The sequence below is a fragment of the Delphinapterus leucas genome, chromosome 7 (genome assembly GCF_059928025.1).
Source record: "Delphinapterus leucas isolate spDelLeu-1000000601 "Yukka" chromosome 7, BTC_Dleu_Yukka2, whole genome shotgun sequence".
In the NCBI taxonomy this organism is placed as follows: Eukaryota; Metazoa; Chordata; class Mammalia; order Artiodactyla; family Monodontidae; genus Delphinapterus; species Delphinapterus leucas.
The window spans coordinates 68,513,768-68,535,774 of NC_143135.1; the positions used below are offsets into that span (position 1 = coordinate 68,513,768).

Consider the following 22,007-nt stretch of genomic DNA (forward strand, 5'->3'; position numbering starts at 1 on the left):
GGATCCGGGCTCTAAGACAGTTTTCTGTTCTCTCCGTGTGTGAGTAGATAAAGGCAGTGGACAATGGGCGCCCTCAGAAGTCCTCCACGGCCCGCCTCCACATTGAATGGATTAAGAAACCACCTCCTTCACCTGTACCGTTGACCTTCGATGAGCCATTTTATAATTTTACAGTCATGGAAAGCGATAGAGTCACCGAGATTGTAGGGGTGGTGTCTGTGCAGCCAGCTAACACCCCTCTGTGGTTTGACATCGTTGGTAAGTTCGAGTCCTCCAGAGCAGTACTGGGCAATGTAATCATTGACTGTTCAGAGTAACTAACAAAACAAACAAACAAAAAACACAACGATTAGCACTAAGATTAAAAGATATATAGTGCTGGAATGCAAAAGAGCCAGTAAAATGAATAATCGACCTGTGCTTTCATTCTGACTCTGTAGCTAAGCTGAACAGAAAGTGCTCTCTGGCTGGATTTTCCATAGTACGTTATTTACTGCAATCTTAATGTCTTTCTGTGTGTCATTTAAATTCTATTGTCGCACTTGGCTAATCTCATTTCTAAATGTATTGATGGTACTGGACTTGCTGTCCTTCATTTCTCTCTTTTTCTTCACCTTTTTCTGCATTCTGTTCTTTTTTTTTTTTTCTGCTCCCGACTGCCCTGCTTCAAGGTGGCAAGCATGCTCGAGAGATGTTCTATATTCTACAGACAGCTTGTGGGCAGAACTGTTCAACAGAAGGTACCCTTAGTGCAAACACATTTGCTAAAATACAGCTATCCAATCTGCCTTTTACGGGTTTTTTTTTTTAAGCAAATTAAATTACATCTTTCATAACTGCCTGTGACAGGCTGAAGTGCAGCCCACAAATTTCATACATGCCTCTAACAGCTATTGCATTACTCGTATCCAGTGACTCCTTTGTTTGAGGTTTGATGGGTTTGGATTTGGGGCAGGGGTGGGGGGTTGTTTTGATTTCTTAAAAAAATTTTTTGTTCTTTGCTTTTGAGGTATGTGGGCTTTTTGTTGTTTTGTTTTGATCTTTTTGTAGGTTGGTTTAACTGGGCCTTTTCCAACTGAAAATTAAATTCAAGTAGATCCCAACCCCTCGGTTTTGCAGCAGGAGTGCCATTCGTAGACCAGAAGGCCCCACCAGGAGAGTCTCTGGCTGCTGTCCACAATAGGAAGAGCAGGAAATGCAGCCTAGATATATAGCCAGGGAGAGCTTCCCGTGAGAACCGAATACAGAAAGCAGATGGATGCAGGCAGGATAGACCTTGGAAGCCAACCTTTAAATTCCTTGAAAGAAAGCAAGCAAGCACGCAAGGCTACAAAAAGAGAGGGCAAAACAGCACCACTGCCCTCCACAACCAGGCAGCGAGAGGCAGTGGAGAGGAAATAAGTGCTGAGGGCCAGGAAACAAAACGAGGGGAGAAAGTGTGCGCCAGCCCTGGATCTGACACTGCGTCGAGCTGGAGCTGACTTCCCACGGTTCTCCGTGGAAGGCAGCGAATCTAGAGAGCTGGTCTGGGGGAATCATTTCCTTCCACATGTCACTGCTTGGATAGGATGGGTAGGAACCTGCCTCTCTTCCCAGGAATGGCTGGGTCTGGGGAAAGCATTTAGAACATTCCACATCTGTTTCAATGAAGCACAGAAAAAGAATGCCCCATGGCCCCCAATCAAACTTCAGTAGAGGGTCCTCTGAACTCCCCAAAAGAAAGGGCTTGTTTTCTGCCTATTTCATTTTATGGAATGCCAGTAGAACGTCTGTGTTTTACTTAATGGGCATTAATCACACCATCCCTGTACATGGCCGTCCTCATTCCCAAGCTTTCAACTCCGACTTCATTTCCACTTAATGCATTTGAAATGGAACCTCTTCTGATCCATGAAAGATGTCTTCGCTTCTGTATCTTCTCAGTCATTTTCACGTCATTAAGTTATTATCCAATGCAGTGTCTTCTTTCTTGGTGAAACAGAGGGTCACACCTATGCATCGTCTGGTTGTCTGTGCTGTCACCTTTGGTGATTCCTTCAGAACCACCCTCAGTCAGTCACAGAAGATGCATCTCAGTCTCAATGTGTCCCTGGTGCAATCATGACTTCTTTTAAATAACTTGAGGAAGAGTACAGTGGAAAGCCAACAGGCTGCAGGGCTCCTGCCGTGCTGTCCCGAGATGTGAGAGGAGTTGCCCTCTGCCATCAGCCACCATTTCATCTCCCTCCTCCCCTGACGCTCCAGTTTGCAAGCACCTCTACAGCCTGACAGCACCGCTTCTCTCCCTTGTGTGACGCATGCATGCAACCTCCTGACGTGCAGCACATCCCACCCACCCCAGGATGCCCTTGCTTGCACTTCTTGTCAGAAATCTTGCAAGCACAGCTTTTGCTGATGCTCAGTCTGACCAACCACCTGACCCCCGTTATCCAGTCACTTTTGCAATTCCTCAGCACCCCTGCATGTGTGTGTATGGTGTGTATAGGTAAGCATGCCTAGTGGTGCTACATGTAACCTTACTTGCATGAATTCCATGCCAGCATTATTAGTGCTAGTGTACATTTTCATTTGTGTTTATGTTAGCTTCAATGTTAACCCTTAAGGTCAAGGTCTTTTCCTCCTGATTCCTTCCTTCTGCCAATGCTTCTTTTGATGTCCATCCATGGTGAGTGGAATAAACAATGGTGACCGATGGAGATGCCCCAGGCAGCCCATGTGTTAACACTACTGATGCCTCCTGAGACCCATCCAGAGTCAGTGTGACCTTCCACTGTATTCCCAGCCTGAGCAACACAGCACCTTTGACCAAATGAGGACTGGTCCAAGAAGAGATGGGCAGTTGACAGATGAAAGTTCTCACTGGAAGGAGTCCCTTTAGGCTGCTTCAAATCCATATCCAGGAATCATGATCAAAAACATGGCATCCGTTTTCATGTTTCTCCATCTTTATTCCTAAATCTATACTCTTTTTATAGAATCCTCTCAGTTTTAGTACACAAGTACTTCTCTTAATGAAGACCTACCGGGTTGTTCCTCTAGTCTAGATACTTCCATCACAGATTTCACTGTATATCTCGTGGCATCTAGTCAAGCTTCCCCTGAAAATTGAACTTACTGGGCCAGATGCTCAAACAACATGATTTTATTTCCATCCCCGCATCCAGCCAACATATTAAAATGTCAACTCTTTATTTCACGGCAAAACTACAAACTTTTCCCCGGGTGCTGGCTACACTCAGAATGGATATGGTCCTCCTTCCAGAAAATCCCCCTCCTGAAAATCCTTTCTGATCTAAGAGAGTCATATATTTTTCAACCTGCTGACAACACCTTTCCCCTTCTCTGAAAACCTATTGTTTCCTTTATCATATTCAGATGTTTCATTCTTACTTTCAAGCTTTCTTACTTGTTTATCCTTGGCCACTGAAACTCTCTGCTGTCTCTTCCCTTCCTCCTTACCTAAACATCTTCCCTGGCCAGGCTAACATAGAGGAGAGAGAGGGAAAGTGATTCTCAGTACTTAAGAGACATAGCAGTGTACTATAGCTGGATAGACACCTATACAGACACTTATGGTTACAGACAATACCACCTCCCGGCCTAACAGTTATGGCTTACAAATGCTATAACGAATGAATTCTCATGAAATCAGCAGAAATAGTGTTCCAGCATGCCTTTTCCCCTGAGAGTATTGTCTCCTCATTTCCATATTTTGAAATCTGCCGGAATCTTTTTTAACTGCATTTCTTTTCCTCCCACCATGATATGAATTCACAAAAACCATGTCGAGAGCAAGATTTCGTTCCCAGGTCCAGACCCCGCCAACAAGGACCTGCCAGATACTTTCTTGTGCCTCCAAAGAGACCACTGCTTACAATGTTACGGAGCTGGACTCTCCTCAGCTTCCAGAAACAGAAGCCCACTTGTAATCGAGTTAAGAAAGCTATAATTAAAAGGAAACATTATAAAGTTCAGCTGTTCTGTGGTTAAACAGCCCATTGCACAGCATGTTCCTTCCCTGTGTTAAAAGGGAAAGAAAATGAAGGGAACAAAACTAACCCACAATCCTTTGTGGCTTTATCACATATCTTCACACTTCTCAGGAGACTATGATTTCAACTCAGCAGCATCTTGATTTACATACTCTCTAATGTGCATGCAATCTGGTCCCTGTATCCTTATCCCACGGGCAAATATTTGTATTGTAAAGATCACCGTTATTACACACTTCAAACAACTCCTCTTTACCTCCAGTTTGATGGGGGATGCTACCACCCACTTTTCTAGCTTTTCCCCTGACTTAGACTAGAAAAACTGTTTTCCTTGTAGACAGTAAGCACTTAAAATATCTCTGTTTATTTGCCTCACCCAATATGTAGAGGAGAGAAAGGCTGTTCTTTGAAAATAATCCTCTGATGGTACAAGGGAACACATGGGTCCAGCTCTAGCAGAAATACATTTCTGTGTTGCAGGTACAGAAGGACTGCCTGGGCCCTTAGTTTGTCATAGGTTCCTGTGGAATTTGGGTTCTTGACTGCTTCTGTTTCATAAGCTTATACCTGTCCTTAGACAACCTTGTCCCTAATGGAGCCATCCCTTAATAGGGTTCCATCAAATAGGCAAGGTAAAGTCTTTGATGGCACCCTGACTAGCACTTCATCTCTCTGGGTCTTCTCTAACCTCGTGGCCAGATTTCTTTATCACAAAACTCCCGCACACCCCTCCCAAGTGAAGCCATGTCTGTGTCCCATTTTTAATACAGCTCTTCCTCCATCAGGATGACGCTTGCTCAGAGTCATCAGTTGACATCATTTCTTCTAATTGGATCCCGAACATGCCTCTCTTTTCTCCATAGCAACAATATGGTCCATAGAACACACCTGAAGAGATTTTAGGAAAATGATAAAAAGCCTAAAACAGCTTCGGATATTATCGTTTGTAAGAAAATGAATTTCAAACCAGATTCTAGACATGATTTTCCTTCCTACCACTGTTTCCCACCTCCAGCCTGCATCTCCTGCCTTCCATGTAAATATCCGTTGTAGCCCCTTACTGTGCTTGCTTCATTCCAAGGCAGAAATTATTCATGATCAAACCATAGAAATGGTGTTTAGCATTTTTCCTTAAGTTAGGTGTACATGCTGAACTTGAATGAACAGCTTGCGAACAACTCCTGTAATTCATTGAGATTCAGCGGCTCAGTGTTTTAGAAGCTTCTCCCATAGCTCGTCTCCCTTGGTGACTACTAGATTTTGGTTGGTATTTTTACCATCGCACGTAGAGTGGATTGGAATCATAGCTAGGGGAGCGGCCCGGAAGCTTCTCTAAAGGGAAAGCTGTGAGATAGTCAGCATTGGATCTCATTATGGAGAGATGGTGATTCTTTAAAGAAAAGCTTAACTAAAGCATGGCCCAACACCCAGCTGCCCGGTACATTCCAGCAGTAGCTGCTGGCTCAAAGTATTTTCATTCCTGTCCCATTTTTAAAGCTTTTTGGGACACTCTGACTTGCAATGTTTAACTTTAGAATCCAATAGAAATCCAACACGCCTCTCTCGTGCTCTTTGTTTACTCCTTAACACCCGTCTTGACCGAAAATGGTCAAAGAGAAATGTCCCTGACATGAACTCTCTGTTATGTGGGCTGTTCACAACCTCGCTTTTAACCATGTCTGCCTCACACCCCTGCAGCAACGCTCAGGCTGTGACTTCTCTTAATTCCCCACTTTGTTGAAATCAGACCAGCTCCGCAGTGTCCTCCCTCCTCCCCACCCTTTGTTTAGCCCAGCGCTGCTGCCCCAGCACACTCTGGCTTTGCATGTTGTTACTGGCTCTGAGGAAGCACATCTTCTTTAAACAGAATGCTGCTAGTGAAAGCAGACTCCTTCCATTTAATATTCTCACCCCAGATGAATTGGACATGGGTTCCTACAAAATGAAATAACCTTTCAGGCTAAAAGGGAGCCTGAAAACTGAGGCCTGGGGGAGAGAGACGGAGTCGTTCATGAAATGGGAGGCTTAAGTGGTAGGTTATGAAATTGCGGGAGGGTTGATGGTGAACTGCTGGTCTAGATTCTGTATTCCTTGTCAGAAATTCATCTTAAAACTCAGGGACGATTTGGGGAACCTGGTTTTACATGAAATCTTGGTTTAACTGGGAGCTAAAGCTCTAGAAGTGAGTATCAGAGGCTGCTAGCCTTATTGATGGATGGGAAGACACTCACAGGCTTTCTTTGTCAAGCTTAATCTCCCCTGCCCCTTTCAACTTTTCTGTTCTAGAGTATTTGAAACAATAAAGGTGAATGGGGGAGACACACACACACACACACACACACACACACACACACACACACAGGCAGGAGGAGAGAAAACTGTAAAACATCACTACCATATTGAGGAGAGTTCCCTGTGCTCTGCCCAGTATTCTCCAATAACCTAAATGGGAAAAGAATTTGAAAAAGGGTGTAACTGTATAACTGAATCACTTTGCTGTACACCTGAAACTAACACAACATTGTTAATCAACTATGCTCGAAAATAAAATAAAAATTAAAAAACACCATCATAAAAGTAGCCAAAAATGTTTTTTGATACAAAAAATGACTAATAAGAAGGTGCCCAATCTATCTGCCATATGTAAAATATGTAAATTTTATGCCACTAAGCACATGAAAGGATGATGTATTTCTGTATAGGGAAGGCCCCGAGGAAAATGTGACTCTAGGGCAGTGAGGGAGAGGAAATAGAATTGCCCCATGGAAACAGTAACTGAAACTGGAAATCTTTGCTTGTGTGTTCTCTAAATTTCATTTTTATTTTCTTCAAACTGGAGCAAATCAAAGGCTTATAGTTAGTGTAGTTTCTATTTTACTTTGACCTACAAATTTTCACCTTCCAAAATAATTGACCCTCCTCCACCCCCCAAAAGAAATCACAGTACTCAAATTTAAGAAAGTAAAAATCTTGGTTAGGAAGACATTCTAAAGATGATTTTAAATGTGATTTAAAATATGATTTAATACCCACTAGAAATGGCTTGAGAAGTTGCTTGCCCATCTTTCCTTCTACACAGTCTGAGGCAATTTTATGTCTTTTCTTTGAAAGTTTCCATGGCAGAGGGTTTTTTTTCATAATATACCACTTGATAGCAAATGATTTTTCTTTGCTCATTAGGACGGTTATTCAAGACACTTGAATCAGTCGTACATTTCATTTCATGTGGTTATCAAGATGAAACATTCCCTTTGAAATAGGCATGGTGACCTAAGGCTTACTTCCCTTTCAGCCTAGATTTCCTCCCCTTTCTCTTTATCCTGTTCTTCAAAAGACATTTTTTGGAGTTAACATTTAGTATTTCTCAGTAAATCAATTAAAGATATTAAGTGGAAGATGAGTCTCTTTTTGAGATGAAATTTTTGAAAAATACATCTCCAAGCAATTCTCTGGTACACCCATATCTCCTTAACTTTAATTAAATGTCAAGGGCAATTATGTTCTCTCTAGCAATTAAATAATCTCAAGTGTATATGACAGCTACACGCAATAAGTATCTGAAAAACCTGGTCATATGTATGACCAGGTTTTTTTTAAATACACCATATTATTTATTTCATGTCATTATACATCAGATTCCAGCAGTTCAGGTAAAATTCTCTTTTCCTTTAACTCATCTGCCCATTTCTAATTCTAATATCATAGAAATTGTATATTGTTGACTGATCATCAAAATTAAATGCAAAAAAGAGAAGCCAAGATTTCTTTTCTAAAATATGAAATTCAGTAAATGCATTGCCCTATGTGCTGTAGTTAAATAAAATTACTGTCCAAGAACAAAATTTGTGGACATGATGAAATTTCAGGCTAAAGTAAATAGAGCTTGTGAACATATACTGATACTTAATTAAAATCGTTCCAGCACTTATACCAATATCTTCTCTCCCCTTAAAAAAAAAAAATCTTTCATTTTGAAAAAGATCATAAACTACACTTTGGTTCACAGAGATGGAAACACCTACAGTAATTTCCACAAAGTCTATGCTGTCTTAGGCACATTAGTTACAGATTATGGATTACACCTAGTTCAGGGGGAGAAAAGTAAAGTTTTCTAAACTTTTCTATGAATTATTTTATCAGTTGATGTTCCATAGCTGATGTTTTCATCTCCTTCTTTCCAGATTTCATTTTGTAAATCTCCCATAAACTTTCTATTTTGGGGGGAGAAAGTTAATTCACACTGTCAAGATGGCAAAAATATATTTCTATAAATATCCCAACTTACAGAGAGAGAACTTTTAATAAGAAATTCAATTTTATTGCTTTTTCTTATTTTCTAGTATTTATAACTTTATTTCTGACATCTAATTGAGGGAATCTGAACTCTACCAACCACATGTTTACCATCAATCCTGGAATGGATTTCAGAGTGTCTACTCATTTTTGTTAATAATAATTGGAATGTTTGTTTACCTAGAATTTAATCTATCAATACTTTGGAAAAGCAAAGGATCTACAAATTCCTAGCCCATAAGCCACAAGGGGTTGAAGGGACTTTAGCTTTCTAAATATTTTCTGGAGTCAGTTTATGCTTCACTGCTATAACATTAGTGCTGAGGGGATTTTTGCAATACATTCTTTTTTGTGATATCTGTTATGCATTGTAGAGGCTGTGCTTTGAAATATGAATTAAGTTAAAAAACAAAGGGTCCCATTTAAGATGTACAAAATTGAGCAATAGGGATGCCTGTCAAAAAACGTTTCTATATAAGATCTCCCTTTAAAGCTGTATGCTTCAATATGTGTAATAACTTTTCAGATATGCTAATTTCATGTTGTTTTTGTGAACTCGTCAGGGGGCAATTTTGACAGCTCTTTTGACGCAGAGAAGGGCGTTGGGACCATTGTCATTGCAAAACCTTTGGATGCAGAGCAGAGGTCCATCTATAATATGAGTGTGGAAGTCACCGATGGGACAAATGTTGCTGTCACTCAGGTAAGATGTCAAATTACTAAACAGTGGGAAGGCCGAGAAGTCTGCTAAAGTCAGAGGTGCAAGCAATTAAAATATGTGTTGAAAGTAGTAAATTATGTCCATGGATTTTTAGCACTTAAAAAAAAGCATTTGCAAGAACAGCTTAGACAAAGGATTCTATCAACAATATTACATAACTTAGCTGCCTCTTTCAAGAAATTATGATTGTTCATGCATGGAAGAGTGATGTGTATTTGTTTCCCGATCATTTCCTGTAAGATTTATCTCTTTGACAACAAAGTCAGCTTTCCTTGAATTTACAAAGAGAAGGACATCTGTAGTGTCTGAGTTAACACACCATGATATTCTTCACCTCCTCATGCTTTAGTCACAGAAAGTTAAAGCTAGAGAATGCCTGAGTCCAAATTCATTTTACAAACTAAGATAATCTAAGTAATATATCCAAGGTCACACAGCCTTAATAAAGAACAAGAGAGCTGGGTGTCCTGACTCCCATCTCCCGTTCCAGACCCTATGCCAGTGGTTCTTCATCCTGGCTGCACAGTAAAATCCCCTGGTTGTGGAGGATGTTAAAACCAATAAAGCTTGGGCCCCATCCCCAGAGGTCCTATGTGATTCTAACATGCAGCCAGGGTTGAGGACCATCACTTCTACTCTGCTACTTGAGTGTTCATGAAAGGGCGCTGAGAACAAGGAAGAGGAGAAAAAAATCTCTGGGTGAGGGCTTCCCTGGTGGCGCAGTGGTTGAGAGTCCGCCTGCTGATGCAGGGGACACGGGTTCGTGCCCCAGTCCGGGAGGATCCCACATGCCGCGGAGCGGCTGGGCCCGCGAACCATGGCCACTGAGCCTGCGCGTCCGGAGCCTGTGCTCCGCAACGGGAGAAGCCACAACAGTGAGAGGCCTGCGTACCGGAAAAAAAAAAAAAAAAAAATCTCTGGGTGAGACTAATACAGTGTTAGATATCAATATGGAGCAGATTTATCCTACATATGAGATTTTTGTTTGTTTGTTTTGTATTTTAGCACCAGAGACCTTAAGCCAGTTATAGCAGAGGACTGGCACACACACACAGCCCCTAACCCCTCCCACCCTCCCTGCCTCTCTCTTCTGTTCCCATGACCCCAGAAACCATCACTAATCGATCAAGGGTCTTTGTTTGTTTGTTTGTTTTGGTTTCCTTCCTGCTGAGCGCAGATGTGGCCTCAGAATCCTTCTCAACACAATGCTTCAGGTATTGAAGATGAAATGTTTACCAACCCTAAAGTAAGCAAGTGTTGATTTATTTCAAATATGATGTAAGCTTTTATAACAGTGTGGTTTTTAAAAGGGGAGAGGAGAAGGGTTTTATGTGTTTGTCTGTCCAGCTGTGTCTCAGTTTGAAGCTGTTTCAAAAACATAATGAGACTCTTTCCTTTGAGACTGTTTGTAAGCATAAAGTGGCGGAGTTTGAAGGAAACAGTAGCTTTGGTTTTAGTACAACCCTTTTACTTTTCATTCAGATAAACTGAAACCCAGAAAGGGGACGTGACATGCACTTGATAAGGCAGCCCGTGTGTATCAACTCCTGATCTTTCAACCCATGTCCTTTCCTAGGATGAATATACGACCCTATTTGCCTGAGAGAATCCCATTTATACTTATTGCACTGGTGTAATTATCACGCTCAAAGTTGCCCCAGTTGAGACAGTAAATTGTATGGTCACCCTACCTAAATCCAGACTGCTTCAGAGTATCTTCAAAAGATAGAGATACCTGGAAAGGACCCCAGGATTGAGATCCTGCATGAATCACACAATCTAAAGACTAATACAAAACAACCCACTTGTAGCATTGCTAAGTCTTTAGTGCTAATTCACTTTAAATGGGAATTTAAATTAAACTTTTTAAATTAGCCGTGTCTTAACATATCCAACTTCAACTTTTTAGCACCACTTAGAAACATAAGATGTATTTGAATAAAATACAAATAAAAGTATGGAACCCTATTCATTACTTACTTTTCTCCAGAGTTTCATAACAGTGGAATTAAATGGTGATTCATTGTGCCCAGAATGTTATAGATACATATTAAATATTTTAGAATGAATTAATGGATAGTAGATATTACATTTTCAATAGGGTCTGAATGGCAGGTATGCTGGATCTCCAAAGCACACAACTGATAAATGTTAACCAAAAAAAAATTATCTATGAAACTTTTATTTCAGAAATTCATTAGGACCAGATGATAAATCATTCAACAGCATCTTTTCTACAAATATTTCTTGAGTTCATACCATGTGCAGGGAACTGTAATACATGCCTGAAGTCACAGTGGTTCAGAGTTTTAAACCCAGATAACTGATGTGCACCCACTTTAAAAAAATTAATATGGAAGCATGTATTACAAGACTTTGAATGTACACGTTGTTCACATCCTGCTTTTGCTGATCTTACTTCAGACTAGTGTACAGTTAGGCTTGTCTCTAGAGCCGTTCAGGAATTAGAGAATTGGGGTGAACTTGGAGGTTCCCTTTGGCAAGCCCAAGCTCAATAGGTTAATAAATTAGGATATCAAGAGATTTTCTTGTCAAAAGCTCCCAAGTTACCCTGTGTCTCCAGGGCCATGACCTTCTCAAGAAGTGAGAACTAACAGTTTCCAAACCATAAATTTGTGTGCCATCATTATTACCATCAGAAAACCAATATTCTGTCTATCTGGGCGTATTTGAGCCTGAAGACCCACCAGCCTCTGCCAGTCCAGGCCTCTGCTCACGTTTGCCACGGCTCCTCTGGCAGTGCTGACAGGAGCAATTTCTGAATTAGTCAAAGCCCTCAGTGTCAAGGACATTTTTACTAAAAGGATATTTGTGGAAAGGAAAGGCATTCTAGGCTTCTTTTAGAAACCACTAAAGCACACTCAAACCCATGACCTGAGGCAACTTAATGATTTACCATCAAATGGAGATTCTTCACCATATAACAGAAATGTCCTGTAGCCCCCAAAACACCTGTTCAGTTTTCTTTGGGGAACTTTTCGCTACTTTGTTCATTTGGAACCATAAGACATGGTATGACATGGGCTTCAAATCAGCCATAAAAAACCTGTTGAATTTCACTTCACAAATGTCAAATAAATCACAGCCTCAGGGACCTCTGTGTCTACAAGAAAACCGTTCCTTCATCTTCAGTTTTGGCCTGTTCTCCCAGAATTCTTGTGCCTCAGAGCTACAATACCTGGTGACGAATAAACATCCTTTTCCTCTCTGAGATTCTCTAGCATGAGTACAGAATGTAAAAGGGTTCGGTGGACTTCAAGTTATAAGGATGCAGACGTACTAAACACAAGAACAAAGCATCCTCTTTACAAAAACCTCCTGGACAAGGGCCTCAGTATAAAAGAGTTGTTGATTTTATGTAGGTTATTATTGTGCTTTATATAAATAGCAGAGTATTTGACAAACTGGGCTTTGTAGGGAATAAATCCATGTCCTAATCCCAACTCTGCTATTTACTAACTGAGTCACCTCCAGCCGGTGCAGGTCACTTAATTTCTCTGCACCTTCATCTATGAAATGGGGGTACCAGTACCTACATCATTAGAGGTGCTGTGAGGATTACATGAGTTTACATATACAGAAAAATAGCAAGGGAGATTGGTTCAAAATGGTGGAGTAGAAGGACGTGCTCTCACTCTCTCTTGCAAGAACACCAGAATCACAACTAACTCCTGCACAATAATCGACAGGAAGACACTGGAACTCACCAAAAAAGATACCCACATCCGAAGACACAGGAGAAGCCACAGTGAGACAGTAGGAGGGGCGCAAAAACAAAAATCAAATCCCATAACTGCTGTGTGGGTGACTCACCAACTGGAGAACACTTATACCACAGAAGTCCACCCACTGGAGTGAAGGTTCTGAGCCCCACGTCAGGCTTCCCAATCTGGGGGTCCGGCAACCGGAGGAGGAATTCCTAGAGAATCAGACTTTGAAGGCTAACGGGATTTGATTGCAGGACTTCGACAGGACTGGGGGAAACAGAGACTCCACTCTTGGAGGGCACACACAAAGTAGTGTGCACATCAGGACCCAGGGGAAGGAGCAGTGACCCCATAGGAGACTGAACCAGACCTACCTGCTAGTGTTGGAGGGTCTTCTGCAGAGGCAGGGAGTGACTGTGTCTCACCATGAGGACAAGGACACTGGCACCAGAAGTTCTGGGAAGTACTCCTTGACATGAGCCATCCCAGAGTTCACCATTAGCCCAACCAAAGAGCCCAGGTAGGCACCAGTGCTGGGTCGCCTCAGGCCAAACAACCAACAGGGAGGGAACCCAGCCCCACCCACCAGCAGACAAGTGGATTAAAGTTTTACTGAGCTCTGCCCACCAAAGCACCAGCCAGCTCTACCCACCACCAGTCCCGCCCATCAGGAAACTTGCACAAGCCTCTTAGCCTCATCCACCAGAGGGCAGACAGCAGAAGCAAGAAGAACTACAATCCTGCAGCCTGTGGAACAAAAACCACATTCACAGAAAAATAGACAAGATGAAAAGGCAGAGGGCTATGTACCAGATGAAGGAACAAGATAAAACCCTAGAAAAGAAACTAAATGAAGTGGATATAGGAAACCTTCCAGAAAAATAACTCAGAATAATGGTAATGAAGATGATCCAAGACCTCGGAAAAAGAATGGAGGCAAAGGTAGAGAAGATGCAAGAAATGTTAAACAAAGATCTAGAAGAATTAAAGGACAAACAAACAGAGATGAACAACACAATAACTGAAATGAAAAATACACTAGAAGATATCAATAGCAGAATAACTGAGGCAGAAGAACGGATAAGTGACCTGGAAGACAGAATGGTGGAATTCACTGCCGCGGAACAGGATAAAGAAAAAAGAATGAAAAGAAATGAAGACAGCCTAAGAGACCTCTGGGACGACATTACACGCAACAACATTCACATTATAGGGGTCCCAGAAGGAGAAGAGAGAGAGAAAGGACTCGAGAAAATATTTGAAGAGATTATAGTGAAAAACTTCCCTAACATGGGAAAGGAAATAGCCACCCAAGTCCAAGAAGTGCAGAGAGTCCCATACAGGATAAACCCAAGGAGAAATATGCCGAGACACATAGTAATCAACTTGGCAAAAATTAAAGACAAAGAAAAATTATTGAAAGCAGCAAGGGAAAAGTGACAAATAACATACAAGGGAACTCCCATAAGATTAACAGCTGATTTCTCAGCAGAAACTCTACAAGCCAGAAGGGAGTGGCATGATATACTTAAAGTAACGACAGGGAAGAACCTACGACCAAAATTACTCTACCCAGCAAGGATATCATTCACACTCAACAGAGAAATCAAAAGCTTTACAGACAAGCAAAAGCTAAGAGAATTCAGCACCACCAAAACAGCTCTACAACAAATGCTAAAGGAAATTCACTAAGTGAGAAACACAAAAGAAGAAAAGGACCTACAAAAACAAACCCAAAATAACTAAGAAAATGGTAATAGGAACATACATACTGATAATTACCATAAACGTAAATGGATTAATGCTCCAACCAAAAGACACAGGCTTGCTGAATGGATACAAAAACAAGAACCATATATGTGCTGTCTACAAGAGACCCACTTCAGACCTAGGGGCACATACAGACTGAAAGTGAGGGGATGGAAAAAGATATTCCATGTAAATGGAAATCAAAAGAAAGCTGGAGTAGCAATACTCATATCAGATAAAATAGACTTTAAAATAAAGAATGTTACAAGAGACAAGGAAGGACACTACATAATGATCAAGGGATCAATCCAAGAAGAAGATTTAACAATTATAAATATATATGCACCCAACATAGGAGCACCTCAATACATAAGGCAACTGCTAACAGCTATAAAAGAGGAAATCGACAGTAACACAATAATAGTGGGGGACTTTAACACCTCACTTACACCAATGGACAGACATCCAAACAGAAAATTAATAAGGAAACACAAGCTTTAAATGACACAATAGACAAGATAGATATAATTGCTATTTATAGGACATTCCATCCAAAAACAGCAGATTACACTTTTTTCTCAAGTGTGCACGGAACATCCTCCAGAACAGATCACATCTTGGGTCACAAATCAAGCCTCATTAAATTGAAGAAAATTGAAATCATATTAAGCATCTTTTCTCACCACAACTCTATGAGATTAGAAATCAATTACAAGGAAAAAAACACAAACACATGGAGACTAAACAATACGTTACTAAATAACCAAGAGATCACTGAAGAAATCAAAGAGGAAATCAAAAAATACCTAGAGACAAATGATAATGCAAACACAACGATCCAAAACCTATGGGATGCAGCAAAAGCAGTTCTAAGAGGGAAGTTTATAGCTATATAAGCCTACCTGAAGAAACAAGAAAAATCTCAAAAAGACAATCTAACCTTACACCTAAAGGAACTAGAGAAAGAAGAACAAAAAAAGCCCAAAGTTAGCAGAAGGAAAGAAATCATAAAGATCAGATCAGAAATAAAGGAAATAGAAACAAAGAAAACAATAGCAAAGATCAATAAAACTAAAAGCTGGTTCTTTGAGAAGATAAACAAAATTGATAAACCATTAGTCACTCATCAAGAAAAAGAGGGAGAGGACTCAAATCAATAAAATTAGAAATGAAAAAGGAAAAGTTACAACAGACACCACAGAAATACAAAGCATCCTAAGAGACTCTATGCCAATAAAATTGACAATCTGGAATAAATGGACAAAATCTTAGAAAGGTATAACATTCCAAGCCTGAAACAGGAAGAAATAGAAAATATGAACAGACCAATCACAAGTAATGAAATTGAAACTGTGATTAAAAATCTTACAGCAAACAGATGTCCAGAACCAGATGGCTTCACAGGTGAATTACATCAAACATTTAGAAAAGAGCTAACACCTATCCTTCTCAAACTCTTCCAAAAAATTGCAGAGGAGGGAACACTCCCAAACTCATTCTATGAGGACACCATCACCCTGATACCAAAACCAGACAAAGATACAACAAAAAATAAAATTGCAGACCAATCTCACTGATGAATATAGATGCAAAAATCCTCAACAAAATACCAGCAAACAGAATCCAACAACACATTAAAAACATCGTACACCATGATCAAGTGAGATTTATCCCAGGGATGCAAGGATTCTTCAATATATGCAAATTAATCAATGTGATACACCATATTAACAAACTGAAGAATAAAAACAATATGATCTTCTCAACAGATGCAGAAAAGGCTTTTGACAAAATTCAACACCCATTTATGATAAAAACTCTCCAGAAAGTGGGCGTAGAGGGAACCTACCTCAACATAATGAAGGCCATATACAACAAACCCACAGCAAACATCATTCTCAATGGTGAAAAACTGAAAGCATTTCCTCTAAGATCAGGAACAAGACAAGGATGTCCACTCTCACCACTATTATTCAACATAGTTTTGAAAGTCCTATCCATGGCAATCAGAGAAGAAAAAGAAATAAAAGGAACACAAATTGGAAAAGAAGAAGTAAAACTTCACTGTTTGCAGATGACATGATACTATACAAAGAGAATCCTAAAGATGCTGCCAGAAAACTACTAGAGCTAATCAATGAATTTGGTAAAGTTACAGGATACAAAATTAATGCACAGAAATCTCTTGCATTCCTATACACTAATGATGAAAACTCTGAAAGAGAAATTAAGGAAACACTTCCATTTACCATTGCAACAAAAAGAATAAAATACCTAGGAATAAACCTACCTAGGGAGACAAAAGACCTGTATGCAGAAAACTATTAAGACACTGTTGAAAGAAATTAAGGATGATACCAACAGATGGAGAGATATACCATGTTCTTGGATTGGAAGAATCAGTATTGTGAAAATGACTATACTACCCAACGCAATCTACAGATTCAATGCAATCCCTATCAAATTACCAATGGCATTTTTTACAGAGCTAAAACAAAAAATCTTAAAATTTGTATGGAGACACAAAAGGCCCTGAACAGCCAAAGCAGCCTTGAGGGAAAAAAATGGAGCTGGAGGAATCAGACTCCCTGACTTCAGACTACACTGCAAAGCTACAGTAATCAAGACAATATGGTGCTGGCACAAGAACAGAAATATAGATCAATGGAACAGGATATAAAGCCCAGAGATAAATGCACACACCTGTGGTCAACTAATCTCTGACAAAGGAGGCAAGGGTATACAATGCAGAAAGGACAGTCTCTTCAGTAAGTGGTGCTGGGAAAACTGGACAACTACATGCAAAAGAATGAAGTTAGAACACTCCCTAACACCATACACAAAAATAAGCTCAAGATGTATTATAGACCTAAATGTAAGACTGGACACCATAAAATTCTTAGAGGAAAACATAGGAAGAGCACTCTTTGACATAAATCACAGCAAGATCTTTTTGATCCACCTCCTAGAGTAATGGAAATAAAAAGAAAAATAAACAAATGGGACCTAATGAAACTTAAAAGCTTTTGCAAAGCAAAGGAAACTACAAACAAGATGAAAAGACAACCCTCAGAATGGGAAAAACTATTTGCAAATGAATCAATGGACAAAGGATTAATCTCCAAAATATATAAACAGCTCATGCAGCTCAATATTAAAAAAACAAACAAACCAATCAAAAAATGGGCAGAAGACCTAAATAGACATTTCTCCATAGTGGAAATACAGATGGCCAAGAAGCACATGAAAAGCTGCTCAACATCACTAATTATTAGAGAAATGCAGATGAAAACTACAATGAGGTATCACCTCACACCAGTTAGAAAGGGAATCATCAGAAAATCTACAAACAACAAATGCTGGAGTGGGTGTGGAGAAAACAGAACCCTCTTGCACTGCTGGTGGGATTGTAAATTGATACAGCCACTATGGGGAACAGTATGGAGGTTCCTTAAAAAACTAAAAATAGAATTATCATATGACCCTGCAATCCCACTACTGGGCATATACCCAGAGAAAACCATAATTCAAAAAGACACATGCACCCCAATGTTCATTGCAGCACTATTTACAATAGCTAGGTCATGGAAGCAACCTAAATGCCCAGCAACAGACAAATGGATAAAGAAAATGTGGTACATATATACAATGGAATATTACTCAGCCATGAAAGGGAGCGAAATTGGGTCATTTGTAGGGACATGGATGAATTTAGAGACTGTCATACAGAGTGAAATAAGTCAGAAAGTGAAAAATAAATATCGCATATTAACGCATATATGTGGAACCTAGAAAAATGGTACAGATGAACCGGTTTGCAGGGCAGAAATTGAGACACAGATGTAGAGAACAAACGTATGGACACCAAGCGGGGGAAAGCAGCGGGGGAGCCAGGGTGGTGGTGGTGTGATGAATTGGGAGATTGGGATTGACATGTATACACTGATATGTATAAAAAGGATGGCTAATAAGAACCTGCTGAATAAAAAAATAAATTAAATAAATTAAACAGAAGAATAATAGCAAGAGGTTGAAATGTAATGAGTGCTCAATAAATAGTAGCTACTACTGCTATTATTATTACCATTATCACTTAACGTCTGTGAGCATTTGTATCATGGGGACTGCCCCACAGGTTGTTGTGAGAAATAAGTGAGTGCCTGAGACAGTGCTCTGAAAAAGGGATTATCCAGTGCTGCATCCCAAGCCTTTAGTGGAGAACCATCTTGGAAACCATCTGACTAGTCTTGGAGTAGAAAGTGAGAGATGATCCATTAAGGCACTGTCAATGCTGATGAACCATATAGAAATTGTCAAGAGCTCTGTAAGCACACAAGACCCAGAGTATGTTAGTGGGCTTTTCCTGATTCCTGATGGTCCCTCCCGGGTTGGCCACATTTGACAGCTCTTTGACAGCCTTTTCTTTGCCTGAAACCAGCCAACATTTTTGAGTGCTTTCTGTATTCCAAGAATTATCCCAAGTTATTAAGAGCTGACTTCCAATTTCTACATATATAATATTGTGGAATGGTAGCAAATAATTCATGACTGGCACCAGAAATAACATTCATTGGTCTAGACCAGAGCATGAATAATGTTGAGTGGAGAAATTTAAAACCAACACCCTGGTTCCAGCTATGTTCCCTTCTGTCCACACCCCCTCCCAACCTCCACATCCAGCTGCTTCCAACAAGCTGATGCAAATCAGAACCTAGTTGTGCAAACAAATTAGACTCTTCAAGATAGTTTGAGTCCCTGGCAGATCCTTGAAGCTTATGAAATTGTTGATATATTTTGGTGTGCATGTATATTTTTTCAGAGAGTAGCCCCTTAGTATTTATCATGTTTTTAAGTGGGTAGGTGGCTCAAAAATGGTTAAGGTAAACTAACTCCTCAATATTTTCATTACTCAGAAACTCTAGTTAAAAATTTCAACATGCAGTCACCCAGGCTTCCTAGGAAACATACATACCTAAGGGAGTTGTTGGTTTTCTGATGCCTCCCTGCTCTGGTGACTGGGATGGCTGCTGCCGTGGTGTTTCAAAGCACTGTTGTTCTGGGTTAAGAAAGAGTTAAGTTTGCCTACCAAAGCCCTGGATAGCAAATAGGAAGTTAGCTCCCTTCACGAAATTTTTTTAAAATAGAAATAATCTGTGAAAAAGGGTATCAATATTCTTCAGCATTATGGAAGTATTCCCCACTTGATGTCGTAGAAGGTCAGAGATGAGCAAGGGTGTCTGGCTTAGATGAGAAGAATGAAAAAATTAAGAGAAGTGGGACAGTCTGGTTGGCGGAAAGGTGAGGAATCACAGGAACACTGGCTGTTATAAATAAGAGGGGAAGTGGGAACATGCAGGTGAGATCAGAGGTTCATAAGGGACAGGAATAATGAGATGCTGAGAAGGATGAAGTTATTGTCCAAACATACAAGAGCACTACAAATCCATTTGAAGAGAGATTCTACTCTTAGCAGCCAGACTGTGGTCTCTACATACCATTTCCCATGGAAAGGAACCAGGATTCCTCATAGAAATAGCTGATTCCAGGTTTGGGGCAGGAGCCTGGGCATCTTATCCTGCCACAAAAACCTAGTGGAATCTTGTTAGAAGGTGACGAGAGACAACTTGAACTGCCTTCCACTGGTCAAAGATGGGATAATTTGAGCATCAAAAAGAATAATTATTATAATGGACTGAAACACTTAAAATAGATGAAAAACCCGAGTGTTTATATTATATTCAAAAACAAACAAACTCACTTAACTCTCACAATTACTCCATGAGGCAGGTACTATTTGTGGTGGGCAGAATGCACCCACGTCCCACACCCAAGATGTCTATGTTGTCCTAGTCGTCAGAATTTGTAAATATGTTGCATGGCAAAAGGGGCACTGCAGAGGTAATTAAGGATACAGATCTTAGGGTAGTGAGACTCTCCTGGGTTATTTAGGTGGACCCAGTCTAATCACATGAGCCCTTACACAGATGATTTTGTCCAGCTGGAGTCGGAAGTGATGCAGCAAAGGGGAAGTCAGAGATTCCAAATATGAGAGAATTTAAAACATCATCGCTAGTTTGAATATGGAAGATGCAACACGGCAAGGAATGTAGGCAGCCTTAAGGATCTGAGAGAGGATCCTGCTGACAGCCAGCAAAGATGCAGGGACCTCGGGCCTTTAACCTCAAGAAACTAAATGCAGCCAACAACCTGAGTGACCTTGGAACTGATTCATCCCCAGAGCTTCCAGAAGGGAACACATCTCTGACGACCCCTTGATTTCAGGCTTATGAGACTCTAAGCCACACTATACTCAAACTTCTGACCTGTAGAACTAGGAGATAATAAATGGGTGTTATTTTAAACTGCTAAATCTGTGATAGCTTATTACGTTGGAAATAGGAAAAGAATCCCCTGTTGGCATCCCCATTTTACACGTAAGGAAATTGAAGCAAAACGAGGTTAAGTAACTTGAGTAGATCAGGGTTTAGATGTAGGCAGTTGGATTCTAGAGACTGCTCTGCACTCTCAACCACTACACGGTGCTACCTCGCAAAAGTAAGATTAAATCTTTGCTACCTATTCTAAGGCGGGAAGAGACGCTCATCTGGCTCTACTAGTTATGAGGGGGACACTTTTTAAAGTGGTTGCCCCGTAAACATGGCACCACCTATGGCCATTAGAATGTTTCATAGCTGGTCATACACGCTAGGAAGAGAGCAAAATACCCCAGCCTCTTTATAGCCCTCCCTGCCACCCACTGAGCTTATGAGCTACAGAGACACACACTACCAAGGATGAGAAATGACAAATTTTAACAACTTTCCCCATTATCTACCAAACCCATGTGAGCTGCTGCATCTTCATTGCAAGTTTAAATAAATCTAGAGCCTGGTTCATCCAAAAGACCAAGAGATGAAAATTGATATATAACACCTGTTATTTGCATAATAGCACTTAACAAGCCTCATTCTAAGCTTCATTTCCCTGACACTCTGGGAGTAGTTAAATCAAGTTTTATCATTGCATTCATTTTTCCAGTGAAAAACTGAGGCACAGACAGGTTAGGTGGCCACCCTAGGTGTACACAGGTAGATATACAAAGCCATTTCTTCCTGCTCAAAATCAGATGCCATCTTAGGAACTTTCCCTTACATGTCTATGTATATAAAATATACAGCTTAATTCATTAGGGGAAGTATTTGGTCTAGTGGAAGGAGCACTGCCCCTGAATCAGGTGACCCAGGTTCAAAGTCAGCACTTAACCAGTGGTTGACTGTGTTACCACAGAAGGAAGCTCTATCTCTTGTGAGACTCAGTTTCTCCAACATAATGCGAGTAAGATCTTACATACCTCAGGGGTTATTTTAAGAATAAATAAGATATTATGTGATATCATGAGAGCTGTGATGTGTCAGACACATGTAGGTTTTATTATTGTAGTCTCTTTTCAACTTAAAACTGTAATAATATACCTACTAACTATAAAATATTATGTGTGTGGCTTTTACTCTTATTCATGAAAGG

The 22,007-nt window shown here is 40.3% G+C and overlaps 1 protein-coding gene across 1 annotated transcript in view; it reads left to right on the plus strand.

Annotated features, from left to right (window-relative positions):
• The window catches only part of FAT3 (FAT atypical cadherin 3), a 152,641-nt gene that overhangs the window by 7,603 nt on the left and 123,031 nt on the right, over positions 1-22,007 (plus strand). Inside the window, exons 4-5 of the mRNA XM_089915870.1 lie at positions 48-258; positions 8,849-8,988. Of these exons, the coding sequence (XP_089771996.1) occupies positions 48-258; positions 8,849-8,988 (351 nt within the window). The remainder of the gene's footprint in view (positions 1-47; positions 259-8,848; positions 8,989-22,007) is intronic.